The sequence below is a fragment of the Dromiciops gliroides genome, chromosome 4 (genome assembly GCF_019393635.1).
Source record: "Dromiciops gliroides isolate mDroGli1 chromosome 4, mDroGli1.pri, whole genome shotgun sequence".
Classification (NCBI taxonomy): domain Eukaryota; kingdom Metazoa; phylum Chordata; class Mammalia; order Microbiotheria; family Microbiotheriidae; genus Dromiciops; species Dromiciops gliroides.
This window is the reverse complement of record NC_057864.1, coordinates 72,542,535-72,562,794: the sequence shown is the minus strand read 5'-3', so window position 1 is coordinate 72,562,794 and position 20,260 is coordinate 72,542,535. Positions and strand designations below refer to the sequence as shown.

The 20,260-nt window shown below is 39.9% G+C and overlaps 1 protein-coding gene across 1 annotated transcript in view; it reads left to right on the top strand.

Moving 5' to 3' along the window:
* Positions 1 to 213: 213 nt before the first annotated feature.
* Positions 214 to 20,260, top strand: part of LOC122752488 (ADAMTS-like protein 2) — a 45,529-nt gene continuing 25,482 nt past the window's right edge. Inside the window, exons 1-5 of the mRNA XM_043999290.1 lie at positions 214 to 354; positions 7,726 to 7,868; positions 17,045 to 17,120; positions 18,753 to 18,855; positions 19,340 to 19,485. Of these exons, the coding sequence (XP_043855225.1) occupies positions 241 to 354; positions 7,726 to 7,868; positions 17,045 to 17,120; positions 18,753 to 18,855; positions 19,340 to 19,485 (582 nt within the window). The 5' untranslated portion in view covers positions 214 to 240. The remainder of the gene's footprint in view (positions 355 to 7,725; positions 7,869 to 17,044; positions 17,121 to 18,752; positions 18,856 to 19,339; positions 19,486 to 20,260) is intronic.

Below are 20,260 nucleotides of genomic sequence, written 5' to 3'. Positions count from 1 at the left end.
CGCCATCCCCTCCCCGGATGCCCCCAGCTCTCCCCGTCCCAACTGGGTCCATCCCCCTTCTCTAGGGTTGCAGGCCTGGGTGTCTCAGGGCTGCCTGTCAATCAGCGCTTGTCTCGGCCGCCCTGGCTCACAGGAGTGGAGCAGGTTGTAAAGTCATTAATTACTCAGCCATGCAGGTTTTCATTGAAGCCCCTGCCAGGCTGCCGCCTCGCCTCGTAGCTCATGGAGCAGTAGTACAGGATGGCCGCCCGCCTCCCTTCTGCCAGTCTCTGCCGCTGTCTCCTTCTTCTCTCCCTCCTGGTGCTGTCCCGGACTGGGCTTTCTCGGGCCACTGCCTCAGTCCTCCGAGCCAAGGTAAGAGCAGTAAGAACTGAATCGCATCGCAGCCCGTGTGCGTGCGCGTATGTGTATTGGGGTAGGGGGTGGGAGTATGGGCCGCTCACTTGAACTCCCTCGGACCCTGGCTTCTGACTGTCCTTTGCACCTCACCTGGTTTGAATGGCCTCTGAGTCTGTGGAGGGGACAGAGCTTTTTTTCTGTTTCTTGGTTCCCCCTCCTTACCTTTGAGCTCTGGACTGACAAGCAGCCTTGACCACAAAGGTGGCTTTGTCCCTTTCCTCTCCTCCCCATCTTTCCTATTTTGAATCGTGACCCCTCATTTCCCTCCACCCGCCTCTTCATTTTCCTTTTTCTAAAAAAACCAAACAAACCAAGTTAATGTGGTTTCAGTCACCAGGTCTGAGGAATTCTTATTGGTTTGTATTCTTTTTTCCTTGTATAAATGATAATGACTATTCCTCTTTCTCATCTTTTAGAATTAAATTTTTATTTTAAAATTAAACTTATTTTCTCTCCTCCTTTCCCCCCTCTTCTTTAAAAGAAGGAAAGAAAAGTTCTTGTAACAAATATGGATAGCTAAACAAAACAAAGTCACACATTGGCCTGTCCAATAATGTGGTTCACTCTTTGAAATGAGTCCATCACCTCTCTGTTGTGAAGTGGGGAGCAGGTTTCATCAGGGGTCCTCTAGAATCATGGTTGGTCATTGTGTGGATCAGAGTTTTTAGGTCTTTCAAAGTTTATAATTTTTATATTATTTTTATTGTATAAGTTGTTCTGGATCTGTTCACTTCATTCTTCATCAGTTCATACAAGTCTTAGCAAATTTCTTTGAAACTCATCCCCTTCATCATTTCTTATAGCACAGCAGTATTCTATTATATTGATATACCTTAGCTTTGTTCATCTACTCCCCAAATGAATATTGGAATTAATTATTCTTTAAATGTTTGATAGTTTGTTTATAAATCCACTTGGTCTCAGGAATTTTTTTCCTTTTTGGAACTCATTTATGAAATTTTCAATTTCTTTTTCTAAGATTTTGTTATTTAAGTTTCCTAATCCTTGTTCTATTAATTTGGGCATTTTATATTTTTATGACTATTAATTCATTCTGTTTTGATTCTTACATCTTCTCAAATGTCTCTGAAAGTATCCCTTTTGTCATTTCTTACAGAACAAAAAATATTCCATTACTTGAATATTACATAATTTGTTCACTGGGCCATATTCTTGTTGAGTTTTCCTATCCAAGGATCATAATTTTTTTCATGACCCATCTGAAAAATATAGTCACTGTTTTGTTTTGTTTTGTTTTTTCTTCCCCCTCTGACTCTCTCACTTGGCAAGGGGCTAGATGCAGGAGGAGAATTTGAATAGTTGGGGGAAGAAGGTTCAGGCTTTGAATTCAGTCCTTGAAGCATTCAGATCACCTGAAGTGAGGTTGAGTCATCCATATGTTGGTGTTTGCTCCCTTTCTCCCTTTCTCATCTCTTCTCCTTAAAAGATGTCTGAGTAAGATCAATATTTGGGAGCTCTTCTGGGGTCAGAGGCCTGGGGCAAATTTGGTCTTCTAATGCAGACACAGCTTAACTCTTGTCTAAGTCAGGCCAGGTGTTGGGGAAGAGAAACTATGCAATTGTGAACATAATTACTGTTTGTGTTGAATCCCCTGCTATTAGTGATGGATTCCTCAAAATTAGCTTTCTTTCAGTAAACTGCTTTAAGTGAACCGGAGCTAGGAGACCAGGAGGGCACAACAGACAGGAACTTTCCCCCCAAGCAAATAAACCTCCCTTCTCAGCCCTTCACCCAACTCAGAGAGAATTATCCTGGGAAAGAAGGGGGAAGGGTCATTCATCATCTTCCAGTTGTAAGTCTCAAGTTTTTTTCCCCCTTACAAATGCATCTGCTGCTAAAGGAGATTTAATCTTCAACCAGCTTGCTTTTAGCCAATTCCTGGGGAACAAAAGTCTTGGTTGTTTGTGAAAAGATGATCTAAGCCGCACTGTTTTTGACATACTGCCCTCCTTTCATGGATAGGAATTTTTCAGTATGGCAATTTGATTTAATGTTCTTTTTGAGGGAACTGAGGGAGACCTCAAGCAACTTGCTGGCTCCCTTCCGCCATCTTGGCTCTGCCCAGTATGGCAATTTGTCATGACTATCTGGGTTTTAAATGAACCTATCAGTTATCATATGGTCAATCTTTATTATCCATAGGTTATCTGCAAGCTTCCCTCCACTACCCATCTGGTTATAGGGCTAGCTGCTTCTTGCCCAGCATGGCTTTAGGCCAATTTTGCTTTCACCAGCTGCATTACAGTACAAGACCGCCTAGTGTGGTGTGCCCTCATCAGAGAAGGTGCTGTGCTCTATGAGAAAAGCAGAATTGAAGTAGCTCAGAAAAACTGGAGATGCGCAGATTTAGAGACTCCAACCCAAATGTTCACATGGACTATATATGCTCTATTAGTGGTAGAGCACTCCAAGCTCCTATTGGTCTGATCAGCCACTGTCTGACACACTGTAACTTGACTTGAGATATATATATATATATATATTTGATTCAGTTCAGCCCAATTCAAATAAATGCAATAAACATTTATTTAAAATTTTATTTTCAGCTAACAAAGATTTCTTTTTCTTCCCTCTTTCCTCCTATTGGAAAAAGAAAAGGAAAAAGAAAAACCTTATAAAAGATATGCATAGTCATCAACAAAAATTTATTAAGTGTGTAAGGCACTATGCTACAAAGACAAAATGAATGAAACAGCCCCTGCCTGCAAAGAGCTATTGGGGGGAATCTACTCATTCCTAAGCTTTTCTACCCCTACATGGAATGTGAAGAAAACCTCTGTTACCCAAGGCCCATTTCATCTGAGACAGAGACAGAGATAGAAAGAGACAGAGAGAGACAAGAGACACAGAGAGACAAAGACAGAGAGACACAGAGAGAAGAAACTTTCAGTTTGTTGTCTTTAATAAGAGTGATAGAGGGGCAGCTAGGTGGTGCAGTGGATAAAGCACTGGCCCTGGATTCAGGAGGACCTGAGTTCAAAACCAGCCTCAGATACTTGACACTTACTAGATGTGTGACCCTAGGCAAGTCACTTTACCCTCATTGCCCCACCAAAAAAAAAAAAAGAGTGATAGAGTCTAGTCCTCAGTAAAAAAAAAAATTATATATCTATATATCTATCTCCCTAGTAGGGACCTTTTCATAAGGGGTCAGTCAGCCAGCTCTCCTGATGGCCAGGATGCTTCCTCCCCCTTCCAAGTCTTTCCCCTCATTATAAGCCAATTATCAGTAATTACATTTAGATACCACTTAATTGCTGTCTTAACTTTAGAAGCAGAGTGATAATTTCAACCCATAATTTCCTGGCTCACTAAGCTCAGCATGAACCTATGGGTTTGTGGAGAAATGTTGGTGAGACCAGTGGTGATCCTGCTGCCCTTCTCTACTCAAAGTTTCAGCCTTTGAAGTTGAAGGGACTCTGGGAAATCTAATAGAACTCTGACCTGGTGCCTTCTGAAAAGCTCCAGCTAGTGTCTCAGGAACACTGTTTGATACAGACGCCAGCTGGATGAGAGTTAGGGTCCTTGATTCTCGGGGATACAGTAGAAGTTGTCAGTTCCTGCTCCCATGGTAGATACTCAAAGTTTTATAGACCAGCAGCCCTGGATCAGTTGATGATTTTTCTTTCTCTAGTCTCTCCTTCCTCCAATTTATCCTTCAGAAAGCTGGAAAAATAATCTTCCTAAGGCATGAATTCGAACAGGTTACTGCTTGGCTTCAATGGTTCCTCACTTACAAAGTGAAAACTCCTGACACTTTAGATCCTTTATATTCTGGCCTTAATCTGCCTTTCCAGCCTTATTTCAGTCAGTTTCCCTTTATTCATATCTCCATGAGATATTTCCATATCTCATCCTGCCCTCTCCCACCTCCTTGCATTCATGAGGACAACACAACCACAGAATCCTAATCTCAGAAGGAAACACAGACATTACCTAGCTCCATCCTTATTCCTTCTATATCATATGCAACAAATGGTTATCCAGTTTCCATTTGAAAGTGCCCAGTGCAGGATTGGGGTGGGGTAACCCTTTAGCTCCCGATATGGCCCATAGTACTTTTATTTGGACAGTACTACTTATTAGGAAGATTTTCCTTTTGTTGAATCTAAACTTTTCTCTTTGCAGCTTCTAACCAGTTTTGCCCTCTGAGACCAGGGAAAACAAATCTAATCCATGTACTATATATTAGCCTTTCAAAAATGTAAGTGTATATGTCATGTTCCTTTGAAATCTTCTCTTCTTCAAACTAAATTTCCTTAGTTACTTCCAATAAATCTCCTAGACAGTTCAGCAAGCATTTATTAAGTGCCTATTGTTTGCAAAGGACTGGGCTAGATTCTGGGTATAAAAAGGCCAAAAAAAAAAAAAAGACCATCCCCTGCCTTCAAAAAGATTATATTTTGAGTCCCCTTATCATTTTGTTTGTGCACTTCTGTACATGTAGAAATTTATCAGTCTTTCCTGAAATGTGGTACCAGACCCAAACACAGTATTCCAGATGTGGTATGATCATAGTAATATAGGACCATTTCTAATTTTGGCACTATGCATTTCCTAATATGGCCAAAGATCACATTCATTTTTAGTTGTTATTTTATATTGTTAATTCACTGAATTTTTAGTCTCCTAAAGTTCCCAGATCTTTTTTTATGGGAATTCTTATCAAGCCACATGAACCCCATCCTGTAATTGTACAGTTCATTTCTTGAACATAGCTAAAATTTAATAGGGATAAATGTAAAATACTGTACATTGTTCTTGCCTCTTGAGATCTTTTGGGATCTAGACATGTCATTTCAACACATTAGCTATCCCTCTCAGGATTGTGTTACCTACAAATCTCAAAGCCTTTATCCAAATTACAGGTAAAAATGATTAACAGCCTAGGGTAAAGGACATACTCTTGGACTAGGTAAACCTCTCTCCCAATTGACATTGACCTCTTAGTAAGCACTTGTCATTCAACTAGTCCAGAATCAACCTAATAGTGCTATTGTCTAGCCCACATCTCTCCAACTTGTTCATGAAGAAAATATGAGAGATTTTGTTAAATTCTTTGCTGATATTCCCTTGAATTACCAGTTGAGTAAAACTGTCAAAAAAGAAGTGAGCTTCTTCTGGTATGACTTGTTTCTAATGCTATGCTGGTTTCTTAGTGATTACAATTTCCCTTTCTAGATGTTAACTAAGCATCCTTTTAATAATGTGTTGCAAACATTTTCCAGGATGAGAAGTCAAGGTTATTGACAAATTGTTTGAAGACTTTGCCTTTGTCCCCTTCCGTAAACTAAGCTGAATAAATTATGGTCTATGAATGTAAATGAGATAATATTTGTTTTTTATATTTAGAATTTTATTTTCCCAAATTACATGTAAAATGCAAATTTTGACATCAATTTTTAAAAAACTTTGTGATCCAAATTCTCTTCCTCCCTCCCCTCCCAGAACTCAAGCAATTCAATGTAAGCTATACATGAGCAGTCATGCAAAACATTTCCACATTAGCCAGTTCATGAAAGAAAACAGACAAAACCAAAACCAGATAAAGGAACTAACAAAAAAATTATGCTTCAATCTGTATTCAGATACCATCAGTTCTCTCTCTGGTGATGGATTGCATTTTTCATAAGACCTTCAGAGCTGTCTTGCATCATTGCATTGCTGAAAATAACCAAGTCATTCACAGCAGATCATCTCCCGATATTGCTGTTATTTTGCATATAGTACGTTTCACTTTGCATCAGCTCATGCAGGTTCTTCCAGGTCTTTCTGATAGCATCCTGAAATGAGATAATATTTTTAAAGTGCTTAGCACAATACCTTCCCCCTTCCTCATTCCCTCCCATTCTTTTTTTTTTTTTTTTTTAGTGAGGCAATTGGGGTTAAGTGACTTGCCCAGGGTCACACAGCTAGTAAGTGTTAAGTGTCTGAGGCCGGATTTGAACCCAGGTCCTCCTGACTCTAGGGCCGGTGCTCTATCCACTGCGCCACCTAGCTCCCCCTTTCCCTCCCATTCTTAATGGAATGCTATTGCACCTTAACATATGATGAAAGTGCTAGTCTCAAGGAAAACTAGGAAGACTTTTATGAACTGATATAGAATGAAATGAGCAGAACCAGGAGGACATTTTATACAATAAATATGACTTTTTTTTTTTTTTTTTGGTGAGGCAACTGGGGCTAAGTGATTTGCCAAGGATCGCACAGCTAGTAAGTATCAAGTGTCTGAGGCCGGATTTGAACTCAGGTCCTCCTGAATCCAAGGCCAGTGCTTTATCCACTGCGCCACCTAGCTGCCCCTTAACTATGACATTTTACGAAGACTTTGAAAGATTCAAGAATTCCGATGAATTCAATGGCCAACAATGGCCAAGATTCTAAAGGATCAATGAAGATTTTACCCACTACCTGACAGAGAGGTAATAGACTCCATATGAATAAGAGACATGTATATATCTATATCTATATATGTTACAAGGATTTTTGCTTTCTCTTTCAGTAGGAAGAGAGATGGGAGGGAGAAAAAATAAATGACTTTTTTTTTTTTTAGTGAGGCAATTGGAGTTAAGTGACTTGCCTAGGGTCACACAGCTAGTAAGTGTTAAGTGTCTGAGGCCGGATTTGAACTCAGGTACTCCTGACTCCAGGGCCGGTGCTCTATCCACTGCGCCATCTAGCTGCCCCCAGTAAATGACTTTTAATTGAAAAAATTTAATTTAAAAAGGAAGGAAAAAATCAAGATAGTATTTGCTGATTACCAGCCTGTAACATCTCTATCTTTCAAGATTTTTCAAGTCAACAAACATTTAAGAAGTGTTTCCTTTGTCCCAGGCACTGTGCTAAGCACTGGGGATACAAATACAAACAAAAAGAAAGAAAAGCCCTGCTTTCCAGGGTGTCAGAGGCAGGATTTTACCTCAGGTTTTCTTGCTTGGAGGCTTATCCACAATGCCATAACTGCCTCTCACATTCCATATAATGTGTACTTTTAAAACATTTGTTGAATTGAACACATCTTGACAAGGAGAGGCATTGGTACATACAGAGAAACATGTGGAGGTACCTACTAGGAAGCAAGCTATGCCCAGGATGCTCTGGGACTTGGATGGCAGAAGTCACCAACTGGATAATAATTGCCCATAAGGACAGGGTAAGATATTCTCTGGTTCCTTCAAAGTAAACACCAGGCTTGGTAAACCCTCTTGTGTCATCATGGCAACTTAGTCTCCAAGGGACTGGATTCCTCCCTGAGGGAGACCTCTTCCCACCTGGAGTTCTCCAGCTGTCTTTTGTTTTGGTCAGGATAGCAGGGAGGCATCTGAAGGCACCATTTCCTGGGATGAAGACGTCCTGAAATGGTGGGGAGAATGGAGCTCCTGGTCCACATGCTCACGAACCTGTGGAAGAGGGGTAATGTCCCGGGAGCGACACTGCCTCCAGCAGAGGTAAGTCTTTGTAGCTGAGTGGAAGGAGCAGGGGGGGGGGGGGAGAGTTTAGGACCAAGGGAATCCCAGAAAGGGAGAAGGGGGACAGGGTTACCTTATGAAAAGAAGGTGCTGGTCTACAGGGAGACCACCTCAGAAGAAGACTAATGAGAAAGGATTTCTTTGCTAGCCTTTCTTTTAGGAAACGAGCAGAGCCTAGCCTTGACAGGAGCTCTGACCTGATTGGTTCTTTTGTTTTATGACATCAAAGCTGTAGATTATGTCATTTCTATTTGAGTCCCTAGTTTTGAAGTCATTCTGATTGGGCACCCGAACCTGAATTCTCATTTTATATAATTAATGTTTTTATAGCATTTTATTGCAAAGTGCCTCCTTTGGTTTCACAACAACCCTCTTGTGTGCTTCTTGACTAGACGACATTATCCAGTCCATCTTCTCTGCTTTTAAACTCTGACTCAAGGTTTAGCTCTCTCCCATATCCTTGGCTACACCTTCTTTGACCCAGCCTGAACCCCCTCCTCTGAACTTGAACATGTTGTTCAGTTGTCATTCAGTCTTTACATGATCCTGTTTGGGGTTTTCTTGGCAAAGATATTGGAATGCTTTGCTATTTCCTTCTCTAGTTCACTTTACAGATGAGGAAACTGAGGCAAACAGGGTGAGGTGACTCATCCAGGGTCACATAGCTAGTAAGGGTCTGAGGCTGGATTTGCACTCAGGTCTTCCTGACTCCAGGCCCAGCACTCCATCTACTGTACTAACTGTCCCCTGAACTCTAAACACTTCTGAGCAATTAATACTTTATTGACCTTGTGACATTTCTGTTGTTACCTTGAACTACTGTTTGTTATCTTGAACTATTTAAATATTTTTAAGTAAGCTTTTCCTAGATTATTCTCATCTTTCCAACTAGACTGAAAATTGCTTGAGGTAGTCTCTTGTTTATCTTCTGTATCCTCCTCAACACCTAATAATGATGAGAACAAGAATAGCCATCCCAGACTGCTTTTCTCACAACAATTCTGTTTCATAAGGAGTACAATTATTATCCTTATTTTATAGATAAGGTAACCAAGGCCCAGAGGGGAAAATAATTTTCCTATAGTCATATAGCTACTAAGTAACTGGACTAGGCAGGACGGTGGCACAGTAGGTAAAGCATGAGGTCTGGAGTCAGGAAGACCTGAGTTCACATTCAGCCTCAGACCCTTACTAGCTAAGTGACCCTGGGCAATTCACTTAACCCTGTTTGCCTCAGTTTCCTCATCTGTAAAATGAGCTGGAGAAGGAAATGGTAAACCACCTCAGTGTCTTTGCCAAGAAAACCCCAAATGGGTGCAGCTAGGTGGCAGCTAGGTGGATTCTGGAGGACCTGAGTTCAAATCCAGCATCAGATACTTGACACTTACTAGCTGTGTGACCCTGGGCAAGTCACTTAACCCCATTGCCCTGCAAAAAAAAAAAAGAAAGAAAGAAAAAAAAAGAAAAAGAAAAGAAAGAAAGAAAAAAAGAAAACCTCAAAGGGGTCACAAAGAGTCAGACATGACTTTACAACAACATCAGGACTAGGTCTCCTGAGTCCATGACCCTTCTCACTCCTATGCTTTTACTTTCCTTCCTTGAGGAAGTGTTCATTCATTCAGTAGGTGCTTTAAGGAATACATAGTGAATGAATGAGTATAAGAGATGATCTAAGACTGGCTTTTGGGGAGCTCAGGGCTACAATAGACTCATTGCTTACTTCTAGGTCTTTAACAGATTTCTCCAAATCCCTGTATTCTCTGACCCAACTGCTATTATTATTAACATTTTTATATTAATAATTAATATTGATAACAATAAAATGTATATGGTAGTTTATAGTTTGCATATATTACATATATTATGTATATACATATATCATTTGATGTGTTCCTAGTATTTTTTTTTAATTTTTTTTTAAGTGAGGCAATTGGGGTTAAGTGACTTGCCCAGGGTCACACAGCTAGTAAGTGTCAAGTGTCTGAGGCCGGATTTGAACTCAGGTACTCCTGACTCCAGGGCCAGTGCTCTATCCACTGTGCCACCTAGCTGCCCCTGATCTGTTCCTAATATAATAAAAGGTTAGTGTATTGGCAGAACTGAAAGCATCATTGGTCAAAATTTGATGTAGCTGTTGGGGGGAGGTTATGGATTTCATAGTATCATAGATTTATAGCTAAAAGGGACTTTAGAGGCCATTGAGTTCAACATCCTCATTCTACAGATGAGGAAACTGAGGCTAAGAGGTTGCCCAAGGTCACATGGGTAGTTACTATCATTTGAACTCAGGTCTTTCTGATGCCAAGTCCTATGCTTGACCTAAAATGCTGCCTCAAAAGGGAAGTAATATTAATATTTGCTTATTGTTATTGTTAATAGTAATTTTTGGTCAATTATTACTGTTTCTGGTTTTATGTAACAGACAGGGTCCTGAAAGCTGTGTACAAATTAAAGTTTTGTAAGTGGAGTTGTTGTTGTTGTTTTCATTGACTTCTATCATTTTTCCAGATGATTAAAGAGATGTTTGACATTTTTATTGCTAGTTGCCCTAATTGTCAGTGGTTACCCAACAGTTTGGCTTTAAGTATCCTTCCAGGGAAGCCTCTTTCTCTCTCTATTAAGGAGTTAATAGCCAATAAAATGTTTAAACACTCCATGGGAGTCGGGTAACTAAAAGAACTCTCTAGTGAATCTTTTTGTAATAATCACTTATGAATTCTACCTCCATACTGTAACGATTGGAATAACGCCACCTGCTGGATACTTACTGTAGAAGAGTTCTGCCCATGAAGGGAAGGTCTTTGAGGGCAAGACCAGGAGTCAGGAAGTGACGTGGACTAGTGGGAGGAGGAAGGAAGAGACTGGCGCTCAGTCTCGGGCTCTCTTTTCCTCTGGACTCTGGTGGAGAAGGGAGCTAGAAATGTGCTCTCCCTTTAATAGATAGAAATCTAGGCCTTTTTCTCTCTCTTTACCAAATTCTTATTCTCCTTAATAAATGCTTAAAAGTCTAACTCTTGCTAAAGCTTATAATTTATTGGCGACCACTCATTAGATATTTTAGACAGTTTAGCTAGAATTTTAGCCTTAACAATACTATCTCCCAGAGTGGCCATATCACTGCTCCTCATAAAGAGCACTCGATTACCTGTTTCTATGACTTTGTGTTGGTTGTGCTCTATGCCTGGAACTCACTCCTTCAACTTTATTTCTTAGAAACACTAGTCTCCTCCAAGACTTAGTTCCAGTGCCCCCTTCCAGCTGATGTCCCCAGCTACTACTAGTGCCACTCTCCAAAAACACTTGGTATCTATTTTGTATATATACCAAAAAGATTCACTAGAGAGTTCTTTTAGTTACCCGACCACCATGGAGTGTTTAAACATTTTATTGGCTATTAACTCCTTAATAGAGAGAGAAAGAGGCTTCCCTGGAAGGATACTTAAAACCAAACTGTTGGATAACCACTGACAAAAAGGGCAACTAGCATCAATAGTATTCCATTACATTCACATACCACAACTTGTTTAGCCATTCCCCTATTGATGGGCATTCCCACGATTTCCAATTCCTTTCCACCACAAAGAGAGCTGCCATAAATATTTTTGTACATGTGGGTCTCTTTGGGATACAGACCTAGCAGTGATTCTACTGGGTCAAAGGGTATGAACAGTCCCATAATCCTTTGGGCATAGTTTCAAATTGCTCTCCAGAATGGTTGGATCAGTTCACAGCTCCACCAACAATGCATTAGTGTTCCAATTTTTCCACAGCTTCTCCAACATTTATTATTTTCTTTTTTTGTCATATTGGCCAGTCTGATAGGTTTGAGGTGTTACCTCAGAGTTGTTTTAATTTGCATTTCTCTGATCAATAGTGATTTAGAGCATTTTTTCATATAGAAATAGATAACTTTGACTTCTTCATCAGAAAACCGCCTATTCATATTCTTTAACCATTTCTTAATTGGGGGATGACTTACATTCTTATACATTTGATTTAGTTCTCTATATATTTTAGAAATGAGGCCTTTATCAGAAATGCTGGCTGTAAAAATTGTTTAGCAGTTTTTCTGCCTCCCTTCTAATTTTGGCTGTATTGCTTCTGTTTGTAAAAAAACTTTTTAATTTAATGTAATCAAAGTCTTCCATCTTGCATTTCATAACATTCTCTATCTTTTGTTTGGACATAAATTGTTTTCCTCTCCATAGATCTGAGAGGTAAATTATTCCTTCCTCTCCTAATTTATCTATGGTATCACCCTTTATGTCTAAATCTTGAACCCATTTTGACCTTATTTTTGTATAACATATAAGATGTTGGTCTATGCCTAGTTTCTGCCATACTCTCTTCCAGTTTTCCCAGCAGTTTTTATCAAATATTGAGTTCCTATCCTAAAGCTGGAGTCTTTGGGTTTATCAAACAGTAGATTACTATAGTCATTTACTACTGTGTCTCCTGTGCCTAACCTATTCCATTGATCCATCACTCTATTTCTTATTCAGTACCAAATAGTTTTAATCACTGCCATTTTATAATATAGATTCAAGTTTGTTATGGCTAGCCCACCTTTCTATACATTTTTTTCATTAGTTCCCTTGATATTCTTGACTTTTTGTTTTTCCAGATGAATTTTGTTATTATTTTTTCTAACTCTGTAAAATAATTTTTAGGGGTCTGATTGGTATGGCACTGAATAGGTAAATTAATTTAGGTAGATTTGTCATTTTTATTATATTAGCTCGGCCTATCCATGAGCAATTGATATTTTTCCAATTACAGAGATCTGATTTTATTTGTGTGAAAAGTGTTTTGTAATTGTGTTCATAGAGTTTCTGGGTTTGTCTTGGCAGGTAGACTCCCTAGTGTTTTATATTCTCTACTGTTACTTTAAATTGATTTTCTCTTTCTATCCCTTGCTGCTGAGTTTTGTTGGTCATGTATAGAAATGCTGATGATTTATGTGGGCTTATTTTATATCCTCCAACTTTGCTAAAGTTGTTAATTGTTTCAAGCAGTTTTTTAGTTGATTCTTTAGGATTTTCTAAGTATACCATCATATTATCTGCAAAGAGTGAAAGTTTTGTTTCCTCCTTGCCTATTCTAATTCCTTTACTTCCTTTTTCTTCTTTTATTGTTATAGCTAACATTTCTACCACAATATTAAATAATGGAGGTGATAATGGACATCCCTGTTTCACCCCTGATCTTATTGGGAATGCCTCTAACTTATCCCCATTACATATAATGTTTGCTGATGGTTTTAGGTAGATACTGCTTATTATTTTAAGGAAAACTCCACCTATTCCTATGCTCTCTAGTGTTTTTAATAGGAATGAGTGTTGTATTTTGTCAAATACTTTCTCTGCATTTATTGGGATAATCATATGATTTTGGTTAGTTTTGTTATTGATGTGGTTGATTATATTAATAGTTTTTCTAATGTTGAACCAGCTTTTCATTCCTGGTATAAATAATCCCACCTCGTCATAGTATATTATCTTGATGATCACTTGCTGTAATCTCCTTGCTAATATTTTATTTAAGATTTTTGCATCAATATTTATTAGGGAAATTGGTCTGTAATTTTCTTTCTCTGTTTTGGCTCTGCCTGGTTTAGGTATCAACACCATATTTGTGTCATAAAAAGAATTTGGTAGAACTCCTTCACCTATTTTTCCAAATAGTTTGTATAGTATTGGAATTGATTGTTCTTTAAATATTTGGTAGAATTCACTTGTAAACCCATCTGACCCTGGAGATTTTTTCTTAGGGAGTTCATTGATGACTTGTTCAATTTCTTTTTCTAAAATGGGCCTATTTAAGGATTTTATTTCCTCTTCAGTTAACCTGGGCAATTTTTATTTTTGTAAATATTCATCCATTTCATTTAGATTGTCAAATTAATTGGCATACAGTTGGGCAAAATAGCTCCTAATTATTGCTTTAATTTCCACTTCATTGGTGGTGAAATCACCTCTTTCATTTTTTGATACTGGTAATTTGGTTTTCTTTTTGTTTTTAATCAAATGAACCAAAGGTTTATCTGTTTTATTTTATTTTTTTTTGTAAAACTAGCTCTTAGTTATATTGGTTAATTCTGTAGTTTTCTTGCTTTCAATTTTTATTTCTCCTTTGATTTTCAGGATTTCTAATTTAGAATTTAATTGGGAATTTGAAATTTGTTCTTTTTTTAGCTTTTTTAGTTGCATGCACAATTCATTGATCTCTCTTTCTTGCTTTTATTTATGTAAGCATTTAGAGATATACAATTTCCCCTAAGCACTGCTTTGGCTGCATCCCATAGGTTTTGGCATATTGTCTCATTATTGTAATTCTCTTGGATGAAGTTATTGATTGTTTCTATGTTTTGTTATTTGACCCACTCATTCTTTAGGATGAGATTGTTTAGTTTCCAAATGAATTTTCAGTCTACCTTTCCATGGCTCTTTGTCACATGTAATTTTTTTTGCATCATGATTTGAGAAGGTTATATTGTGGGGAAATAGGGTAGGGGTTTGCGGTTCTTAGTGTTATGGGCCCAGAGCACCCCAGAAGTTCTCTGGGGTATGTCAAGGAAACTTCTCCTTGAGAAACTAAACCAAAGGACAGACACACCTAAAGAGATAAGTGGAACCAGATCGGACTGAGCTAGCTCGGGGACCCCCACCCTTCATTCAAGTCTCCTCCACCTCGGGGAGATAAGTTTGGGTGTGGCTGCTGCCTTTCTGTAGAGATTGCTTGAGAGATCCACAGCCACCCCTCACCCAATTCCTCCAGCCATCACCAGGGCAGAGGGTCCTCCCTCACTAAGGGAACTTTCCACCGTCAGATGGTCACTCCCATCAGTCCTCTGTAAAAGTATCTGCCAGTCTCCTGCTTGAGGAGACTGGTATTTCAGAGCCAAGCTCTGTGCCATGCCTTTCTCCCCATGAGAAGAAGTCCAATGATTTTTCTCTTCATTTCCTTTCCCTTCCCTTGCCCCCAAATAAACTACTATCTTATTCTAATTGCTTTTGTGTGCAAGAGGGTGTAATTCTTTAAAGAGGAATTCCTAAGAACCCCAAACCCCTAACCCCTAGTCAAACCACTTTTTCCCCATGTCATTAGGAATTCCTCTTTAAAGAATTACACCCTCTTGCACACAAATCCAATAGAATAAGAATAGTTTATTTAGTGGCTGGGAAAGGGAAACCAAGAGAGAAATCCTTGGACTTCTTCTCATGGGGAGAAGGCATGTCACAGAGCATGGTTCTGAGATACCAATCTCCTCAAGCAGGAGACAGGCAGATACTTTTATAGAGAACTGATGGGGGTGATCATCTGACTGTGGAAAGTTCCCTTATTGAGGGAGGACCATCCCCCACTGGTGGTGGCTGGAGGAGTTGGGTGAGGGGTGGCTGTGGATCTCTCAAGCCATCTCTCTAAAGGCAGCAGCCACACCTAATCTTATCTCCCCAGGGGTGAGGGAGACTGGAATGAAGGGTGGTGGTCCCGGAGCTAGCTCCTTTGTGATCTGGTTCCACTTATCTCTTTAGGTGTGTCTGTCCTTTGGTTTAGTTTCTCAAGGAGAAGGTTCTTTGATGTACCCCAGGGAACTTCTTGGGGTGCTAGGCCTTATAACAGATGCATTTACTATTTCTGCCTTTCTACATTTGACTATGAGGTTTTTGTGCCCTAATACATGGTCAATTTTTGAGTATGTGCCATGTACCATTGAGAAAAAGGTATATTCCTTTCTATCCCCATTCAGTTTTCTCCAGATATCTATCATATCTAACTTTTCTAATATTCTATTCACCTCTTCAACTTCTTTCTTGGAATATGGTGTCTAGACTCTTTTCTTGATCATAGCTTTCAGGTAGTCTAATAATTCTCAGATTATCTCTCCTGGATCTATTTTCTAGATCAGTTGTTTTTTCAATGAGGTATTTCACATTTTCTTCTATTTTTTCAGTCTTTTGATTCTGCTTGACAGATTCTTGGTGTCTATTAGAGTTATTAGCTTCCATCTGCCCAATTTTAATTTTTAAGGCATTTTTTTCCTCTTATTTGGCCAATTGTATTTTTTAAGGAATTGTTTTCCTCAGTCAATTTTTGTGTTTCTTTTTGTAGTGTAATTCTCATTTCTTTCATTTCTTTTTCCATTTTCTTTCTACCTCTCTCATTTTTTTTTAAGTGAGGCAATTGGGGTTAAGTGACTTGCCCAGGGTCACACAGCTAGTAAGTGTTAAGTGTCTGAGGCTGGATTTGAATTCAGGTACTCCTGACTCCAGGGCCAGTGTTCTATCCACTGTGCCACCTAGCTGCCCCCCCCCCTTTTTTTAGGTGTAATTTTTTCCTTGGTGTTTATTAGTTGATTGTTTTATATATATATATATATATATATATATATATATATATATATATATTTTTTTTTTTTTTTCCCCCACGGGGTGGTGGGGGTTAAGTGAGTTGCCTGAGGTCACACAGCTAGTGAATGTCAAGTGTCTTGGTCCAGATTTGAACTCAGGTCCTCCTGAATCCAGGGCAGGTGCTTTATCCACTGTGCCACCTAGCTGCCCCCTCATTTGGTTTTTTAAAGTCTTTTTGAACTCTTCAAAGAAGGCTTTTTGGTCTTGAGACAAGATCATCTTCCCACTTGAGTCTTCACTTGTAGGCATTTTGACAAATTCATCTGAGTTTGAGTTTTGGTCTTCCCTTTCACCATAGAAGCTCCCAATGGTAAGGGTCCTTTTTTGTTTCTTTCTCATGTTGTAGCCTATTTTTAAACTTATAAAGTTGAAGTCTACTCCTGGGGCACAGGCGTCACTGTTGAAAGCTTCTTACTGCTCTTAACTGTACCACTCTCAGCTGCCCCACTCTCAGCTCTGTCGAGTTGTAGCAATGTCGAGCTGCCCACTGACCTGAGCAGTGCTGAGGCACCCTCCCCTTTCACCCAGGTGAGACAGACCTTTCCTGAAGTCTTCTAAATTATCTCAAGTAGGAGGATTGTTTCTCTCTGTCTTTTTGTAGGTTCTGTAGTTCCAGAATCTGTTTAGAGGCTTGATTTAATGTTGTTTTTGAGGGAAACACGGGAAAGTTCAGGCAACTTCCTGGCTTCTCTCCGCCATCTTGGTTCTGCCCCCAGAAGTCTGCCCAATTCTTTTGCCTTTCAGGCTTCTCACATCTCAGGGAACAAGCAATGTCATGTGTACAGGCCAGTCCAAGGACTACCATCTTTGCCATCAACAGGTAAGAGCTGATATCAGTATTTAGCATTTCTACAATCTACCCAGAGTCCTTACTGAGACCAGCAACTGAGTCTCTGGAAAGGTTGCCAGGCAGCTAAAAGTACCTGACAGTGCTGAGGAATGGTACCTGATAGTGAGGTGGTACAGTGGATAGAGCATTGGGCCTGGAATCAGGAAGACCTGAGTTTCATTGTAGCCTCAGACACTTACTAGCTGTGTAACCTTGGTCAAGTCTCTTAATCTCTATCTGTCAAAGTTTCCTAAATTTTAAAATAGGGATAATAATAGCCCTTATCTTACAAGGTTGTAGGGAGGATCAAATGAGAGAGTATTTGCAAAGCACTTAGCAAAGTGTATAGTATATACAGCAGGCATTTAATGCATGATTATTTCATTTCCTTCCATGGAAGGACAAAAGACTTGCCCATTGTTTTTTGTTTTTTTTTTTTGCGGGTGTGTGTGTGTGTGTGTGTGTGTGTGTGTGTGTGTGTGTGTGTGTGTGTTTTGTTTTTGTTTTTGCAGGGCAATGAGGGTTAAGTGACTTGCCCAGGGTCACACAGCTAGTTAAATGTCAAGTGTCTGAGGCTGGATTTTAACTCAGGTCCTCCTGAATCCAAGGCCAGTGCTCCATCTGCTGTGCCACCTAGCTGCCCCGACTTGCCCATTGTTAATTGGGTTAGGTATGGTGTCTGGTCTACCTGCCAATATTATCAATCAGATAACACCCTTATTCCTACTCCTCCCCACATAGATTATGGATTTCACATTATCATAAATTTATAGCTAGAAAGGACCTTAGAGGCCATTGAGTTCAACATCCTCATTCTACTGATGAGGAAACTGAGGCTAAGAGGTTGCCCAAGGCAAGGTCACATAGGTAGTTGCTATCTGAGGTAGAATTTGAACTCAGGTCTTCCTGATGCCAAGTCCCAATGCTTTTTCCTATCCTTTGATTGCTGGGTTTTTTGGTTGGTTTGTCTTTTGCATAACTGATATTGCCATATGACATTATTGTTCTTTCTTACATAGCTAGTAAAAAACACTAGTTTAAAACACCAGTATAAAGGCACAGGGTTGTGAAATATCCTGGTCTATTTCATAAATTTGCTTATTCATTAGGAAAAAATATTTTCATTGCAAATGGACCAAGAAACTAAGGTAGGCTTGAGCTGCTCCATTGTGCTCTGAAGTAATAGTTCAACTGTCCTATCATTCTTTGGAAATCAGAAAAGAACCTTTCCTTTTTATCTCCTGGAGATAAAAATACCCCCATTGAAGTGTGAGGGTGCTCATTTGCTGTGTGTTCAGAGGGCCAGAAAGTGTCTTCTCTGTCTTGTAGCTACTAGACCTCTCTCTTTGGAGGTTTAGGTGATATAATGCTTAGAGCATTGGGCCTGAAGGCAGGAAGGGCTGAGTTCAAATTCTGACTCAGATATTTACTATCTGTGTGACCCAGGGAAAATCACTTAGCTTCTGTCAGCCTGTTTTCCCCTCAGTAAAATGGAGTTAGGAACTACCTCATGGGGTTGTTGTGAGGCTCAAGTGAGATAACATATGTGAAGGGCTTTGGGAACTTTGTGATTCAAATGCCGTCATTATTAGTTATCATTGTCATTTTCATTGTGTATTATAGCCTTGCCCAGCAAACTCAGACAGCTTTAAGCAACAGCAGTGTGCCTTTTTCAATGGCAAAGCCTTTGGAAAACACCACTACCACTGGATCCCTCTATACCCAGGTAACCCCACAACTTCAGACATCTCTCATTTGAAAGCTGCTGACCTCTGGATCACAGGACATAGGAAGAACCAGTGGCAGAGTCCAGCCTTGACACATTGGATGCATGGGAGGGCAAGTGGGCTGGTAGGATTGGTTGGGATGTGGTTGTCTGTCTCAGTGAGAATCAGAAGATGGAAGGAATGGGAAAAGAAAGGGGAAAGAGGAAGACCTAGGATCCCATGGGTATTCAGTGGCAGAGCCGTATCTTCTCACTCTGAAGCAATTGCTCCACACTGCTTCCCCAGGAGGAACCTTGGGATAGGTGGCCTCCATCTTCTGAGGATAGGAATGGAAGTGGGGAAAAGGGAATGACCATGAAAGTGGTATTAGTTAGCAGAGCTAGGATTTGAACCTGGGTCCTCTTACTCCAAATCCATACTGTCCTATGCTGCCTCCACTTATAAGTCAGCTTTTTCTTCCTTCCTACTCTTCCCCAACCCCAGATGATTACATCAGCATCTCCAATAGACCATGTGACCTCCAGTGTACCACCAAGAGTGGGGAGAGGCAGCTAATGGTACAAGCACGAGATGGGACCTCTTGCAAAGACCGGATGTATCAAGGAGTCTGCATCAATGGCCAGTGTGAGGTGGGGTCCTCTAAGAGGAGAACACCAAGAGCTGCTTCCTCACCAGTTGGAAAATTTATACAGTGTTTGAGTAATCACCATCTCTTTGGCTCTTAGTAGCCAGTTGCTGGTTCAGCTAGGTGGTGCAGTGGATAGAGTACCAGGCCTGGAGTCAGGATGACTCATCTTCTTGAGTTCAAATCTGGCCTTAGACACTTACTAGCTGTGTGACCCTGGGCAAGTCACTTAACCCTATTTGCCTCAGTTTCCACATGTGTAAAACGAAGTGGAGAAGGAAATGGCAAACTACTCCAGTATTTCTGCTAAGAAAAACCCAAGTGCAGTCATGAAGAGTTGTACACTACTGAATAACAACAAGAAGAAACCAGTTGCTACAAAAGCAAACATTTAAAATCTCTTGTCTGGCACTTCTCATAGGATCATAAATCTAAAAGTCAAAAGAATGTCAGAGGCCATCTGATTCAAACCCCTCTGAGGTCCAGTAAGGTGAGAGTGACCAAATTCTCTTTTATATCATCTTTGTGTCTCTGGAACTTTGGTAGCTGAGCAGATTAGGAAATATCCCTTTGACCACCTTAGGAATGGGGATAGGGAATCTAAAAACCAACCTACAAGGCCTAACTGCCCGCTAACCAGGGCAAATCTGGAAAAGGGGACCCACATAATGAGAAAACATAACCAAGAGGGGGGAAACCCATACTTTTTTTGCTCTCTCACATTGATCATCCCTGGCATCACTCCAACGGTCATTTCTATGGACAGGATACATATACCA